This window comes from Rutidosis leptorrhynchoides, chromosome 5, assembly GCF_046630445.1.
Source record: "Rutidosis leptorrhynchoides isolate AG116_Rl617_1_P2 chromosome 5, CSIRO_AGI_Rlap_v1, whole genome shotgun sequence".
Lineage (NCBI taxonomy): Eukaryota > Viridiplantae > Streptophyta > Magnoliopsida > Asterales > Asteraceae > Rutidosis > Rutidosis leptorrhynchoides.
In genome coordinates this window covers 432,395,639-432,401,277 of record NC_092337.1, presented here as the reverse complement: position 1 = coordinate 432,401,277, position 5,639 = coordinate 432,395,639, and the positions used below count along the sequence as shown (strand labels likewise).

Genomic DNA, 5,639 nt, shown 5'->3' with positions numbered 1-5,639 from the left:
AAAAAGAAAGAGCATCTAAAACTATAAATCTATCCAAAATTTGTGATAAAATAGAGGAAACAAGGGAGGGGGTGGGGGGGTGTGTTATAATGATCAGTAACATTGTTGTGACCATGACTTATGAGAGGGTAAGGTTAGAGGTGGTCTCACTTGGACCATGGTCCAACCTGTCTGACACATTTTGTGCCATGTGACAACAAACATCTACTGTACTATATCTATCATACACGTACACGTATATATTATACTCCGTGTATATATATAGGTGTATTATTATTATATTTTATTTTATATCTATCATAATTAACACTATTATTAAATTTACGTTTAGAAAATTTTTCATATTTATGTTAATGCATATTAGTATTTGACATCACTAAAATGCAATCCACTCGTACATACCAAGTACATGGATCTAATTTCTAAAGGTTTTCAAGTTGTATGTGCAAATGGTGTCCACAGACCTTTTTTCTGTAGAATAATAAAACGAGTATGACACATATATAGGAGTTGATAGAGACTTTATTTGTATACTAAGATTTCCATGCCTTGCCTCCGTATGTTCCAACATAATATATAATATACTAGTTTTATGAGCCCGTGCATTGCACGGAAAATTATATAAATTAGTTTTCGAAAACGTTAATATTGACACCGATGGAATGTGTAATACAATTACAATGAAAATATTCCTTTATTATTGATAATATTAGTATTGAAATCATTAGTATCCAAAACATTAGTATTGTAAACGTTAGTATCCAAAACATTAGTATTGTAGACGTTAGTATTGAATACATTTACAATACAACAATCAATTGTTCTCGTTCAATGTCGCATAACTTTTTGAACATTGGTGTCTTACAAATCTCCAGCAGACTCCTTAAATTTTTGATATCATTAGCACTTTTTAATATCATATTAAATATTCTAATGGAAACATAATAAATAATACGATAACAACTGCTATATAGTGATATGTTTTTGAGCATGCCCATTAAAATACGTGTCCGCAAATTCAAAAAGAAGTTTGATATACTTAAATTTATTTATATATCATATTTTTTATTCAATATAGATATTTGATTATTATATACATTAAGTCATATACTTTAAATTTATTTAAATAAAATAAGTTTATTCGTTCATTTATTGAACCGATTTTTGAATGAAGGTTATTCAAGTCCACATGGGTGATTTGTTAAGTTTGTAATTTATAAGTCAACTACAATATAAAATGCAAAAAATATAGGATTAATTACTTATAAATAAAATGATGAAAATTGTTGAAGTGACATGAGTTAAAATTTAACCAAGAGGTGATACGTCAGCAGTAATAGCATATTGTGATACGTTTATGAGCCCGCCAGTAAAAATACATGTCTGCAAATGTCAAGAAGTTTGATATGTTTAAGTTTATTTAAGGGCTCCATAAAAAAGGTAACCGTTTTATCTTGTTTTTCTATTGTAGGCAACATATTTTACTTTAAAAAAATTTTAAAAAGTTATTTCATTAAAAGTAAATAAAAAAGAGGAGTGACGTTAACTTTTTTTATATTAAGTGCCAGAGTATCATTTCATGTCATCAATATTATCCGAGTCATATTTTTATATATTATCTATTTTATCATACGCATATGGACAAAGTGGCATTTTGATAACATGGTACACAAATGTGGTCTACACCGACATTTTGATGACATTAAATGACACGGTGACATTTAACGGAGAAAGTTCATAACGCATTTCTTTTTGATTAATTTTAAATAAAATAAGTATTTAAATCTTGCAAAGTGAAATAGGTTACCTATTATAGAAAAATGCGACAAAATGATTATCTTCTTATGGAATTTTTCTTTATTTAAATATCATATTTTATATTATGAAATTTGTCCTTATTTTGTATTTTTATAAATATCTTATTGTTTCGTTTTTAAATTAAGTCATACACTTAAGTTTTATTAGAATAAAATAAGTTTATTTTATTCTAAAGATAAATTATTCAATATACTAAGATAATTATGATATGTAAAATATACTTAAAAAATGATTTATGGTTTCTTAGGAGATGATTAATATTATATATTTTTATATATACAAAAAATGGGTAATCCTTGAACTTTTAATTAGAAAATGAAAAATTAAAACATAAAAAATGAATTTTATATTAGTACGCTATGTACAAAATTAAACACAAACTGATTTTGAAAACATGGGACTTTAAAATAGCATATTCCCCGTTACCTATATTGAAATCGAACTTGGATAGCAATACTTTAATTAACCGAGGAGTAATACTTACTTTACATGGTCGAGTCGTTTTAGCCCACAAATTGAAAAATATTTAAATATTTTCAATATCTATTTTATTTTATTATTCGGAGAAGTTGATTAAAATTAAAACTCAAGTTGGAAATAGTATCTTTTTTAATAACACTATCGGTGCCGAAATCGGGGTCTATAAAATAGTAACATTCTAGTTGCTTCAATATAATGTTTATTAAGATTAGTATTTTAAAACTGCGAGTTTGAAACATGGTATTTTGGTAATAATTGATCACATATATAATTTAGAAACATGGTAAAGATGCCAATGACAAATGATGACTCGTTGTTTCATGTTTATTTATAATGATTTGTAAAAACAAAAACAATAATTCAACCATATATTGTTTGGGCATCAGAAGTTTACTGTGGATAAATACCATTTTTAAGATCATTTAAGCCAAATTAAATGTATAGCGTATAAGCTTGTGAGTTTGTTAGTGGGATGCCCATTAACTGATTATCTACAACATTCTGTTAGTTATTACTCACTTAAAATATATATATATATATATATATATATATATATATATATATATATATATATATATATATATATATATATGACGAAACAGAACGTATCCTGTTAGGTCTTATTGCTAAAAGTTCTTATCCAAATCTCTAAATTATTGCAAGTACACATAAAAGCAATTACTTATGCACATTTAGCACAATTCGTGCTCTAAGAAGTAAGAAAATACTAGGAATGAACAATCTTTTTTTCCACACTTAAAGTTTTCTTCCCGCTGCTGTGAAACAAATGATGATAGCATCTCGACACTTGAAGCGACTAATCGAATAATTTCCTATCTGTAAATTCAAAGTTGAGTGGACAAAACGAGATACGACATGTTATATTATAGTCCGTATATAGTACCAAAAGTATAATGTACATAAAGTATCAAGGATTATTATACGTACCCTTGTGGCATTTTATGTAACAAATGGTGGAAAATGCGTACTTTCAGGGAACATTCACAAGTGGGAAATAAGTTCGATTCAAACATATTCTTGTTCGTATATTGTATTCAAGAATCAACGTTGAAAATGAAATTCAATTTTATTCTCTATTAAACAAAAGTGCATGTCCATCACATTTCATGGAATTCATCTAAATCTAATTCCATCAAATCCCAGTTTCTTTAATATATTTCATCCCATTAAAAATCGTTATGTGAAGTAAACGGGGCCTTAATTTTATTCCGTGTTACTTAACACGTTGCAACGTATTCGTGCATGTTACTTGGATTGGCACTACCGATTGAAAAGATGAAGTGACTACTCTTCATATTCTCTGATTTTTGCAGTCACTAGAAACTATCAATCTGTTACATATTCGATCCTTAATTTGTCTTAGTGTACGCTACAAATTATAAAAGTTAAAACCAAACAACGATCCAAAATTATGAAATGTGATAGAACAACATGATATAATCACTCATCAAATGCTCTATCTTTATGAGTGAGGTATATATTTTAGCTCATTGTTACGGGTTAGTACTATACTACTAAGCATCAACTTCCGAATAACACGAACTTGCGCGAAAGATTTAAGCGTAATGAAATCATCTACATCTAAGTATTCCATTAAATTTCCTACCGAATTTACAATGCATACGCATAGTTGCTTATATGAACATTTTGGATGCTTGTAACGTAAGATCTAACATGTCCTAAACACAAACAAAAATAACTAATAGATGTTGGTTAAGTAACTTATGTTAGGTTTTTATGTCCATGCACATCTCTATCTAGAGTTACTACTTCACCAAATCCAGCATTAATACTAGACGATGTTTTGCTTTTGTATTCTCCGAATTCAGTGCAACTTCTTGTCCAATTATGTCTTGGAACGAGTTTCGCTTGCACATCATGTGGCAGTCGTAACATAAACTTATCGTGGTTTTCACATCCTTTTGAGTGGTTAACAATTGAATGCCCGGTCGATTTTGACCTTTTAAATCCTTCTTTTGTCATGTCATCTCCTTTATCATGATCGACTTCAACAACCACATGTTTTTCCTCTTTACTTTCGGGTTTATCTTCGTTAATATCTATAGCGATAGAATCTACATTAGAATCGCTTTCATGATCCACGTGTACAGAAGTATCATTTGCCGAAATTGGAGACTTTTCGGGGGAACTAATAGGCGTGTCAAGACTACACCGACAACACGGGCATGATTTATGTGACCCTAACCATAAATCAATACAATCTTGATGAAATACATGGTAACATTTTGTTAAAAGCCGAAGAACATTTTCATCCTTGAATTCGCACAAACATATAGCACATTCTAATCCATAATTCTCACGTCTATATTCTTTAACACTCGAGTATGTGAACGTAGGGAAACTACTTATGATCAAAGGGTCTAGCCCAGCGTGGGCACGTTCCCCTCTAGGGCCCGCATGGTCGGCCGTAGAGGGGTTATGTCGTTGATGCCACGTATAAAATAAATTGTGCATGAAACACCTACAAAAATAAATGGAACAAAATCCGATAAAGAAGAAAAGAAGGAGAATGATTGTTAAAATGACGGTAATAGGTGGAGAGTTGTAAGTTACTGTTGGTGGGGCCGGGGCATGCGTGGGGTTTGTCGACATTTCCCGAAGGCCAGGTTGGTTAGAAACTCGGCCGGAGATGAATATTTCCGGCCTTTTAGGGGAGGTAAAAAGAAGAAATAGCAGCGGATCGTAGAATGTGATGATATTTTGGATAATATGTTGGTTTTCCATATATGGTTTGGAGTACATATTTGAACGAGTTATTTGAAATATGTTTTGTGAAGCAAATTTCGCAACCATTAACATATCCTGAGGTCAAAATGTTCCCATCTTTTGACTTCTTAACAGATGAAGCTTATAAAAGTCAACATTATAACTGCACAGTGGACTTTTGATAGACCTGTAAATATAAATATAATTAATATTATATAATCATTTTTTCAAATGATATATTTTTACATTTAAATGACAATGACGAATACGAAGAATTTAACATGTTAAATGCGAAAAACAATGTTGTAATATCAATTTGCTCCTTTTAATTGGACTAAGAAAACAATACCATACACATAGACAGATGCACTAACAAATGTTTATTGAGAAGGCTTGGTCGAAGACTTATTTTAAGCCCACTTCAAGTTGTTCAACAAAATAAGTGATCCAGCCCTTTTTCAGCTTCGAGGGCAGCAAACAAATTGGCCCATTAAGATCAATATGAGTATTAGAGCATTCCCATCGATATGTTAATCACATGCCAATTTCTAGTCAATTCCTAGCCAATCCTATGCACCCGATGGGAGTGTATC

General features: G+C 30.3%; 1 protein-coding gene across 1 annotated transcript; it reads right to left on the bottom strand.

The window, feature by feature from the left end:
* Nucleotides 1-4,041: 4,041 nt before the first annotated feature.
* LOC139850066 (RING-H2 finger protein ATL29-like) lies at nucleotides 4,042-4,932 on the bottom strand. The gene has a single exon (XM_071839661.1). The coding sequence runs from the start codon at nucleotides 4,930-4,932 to the stop codon at nucleotides 4,042-4,044; it is 891 nt and encodes a 296-aa protein (XP_071695762.1).
* Between the last annotated feature and the right edge of the window lie 707 nt (nucleotides 4,933-5,639).

Coding starts and splice junctions, on each gene's coding strand:
- LOC139850066 (XM_071839661.1), bottom strand. CDS start 4,932: ATGTCGACAAACCCCACGCATGCCCCGGCCCCACCAACAGTAACTTAC.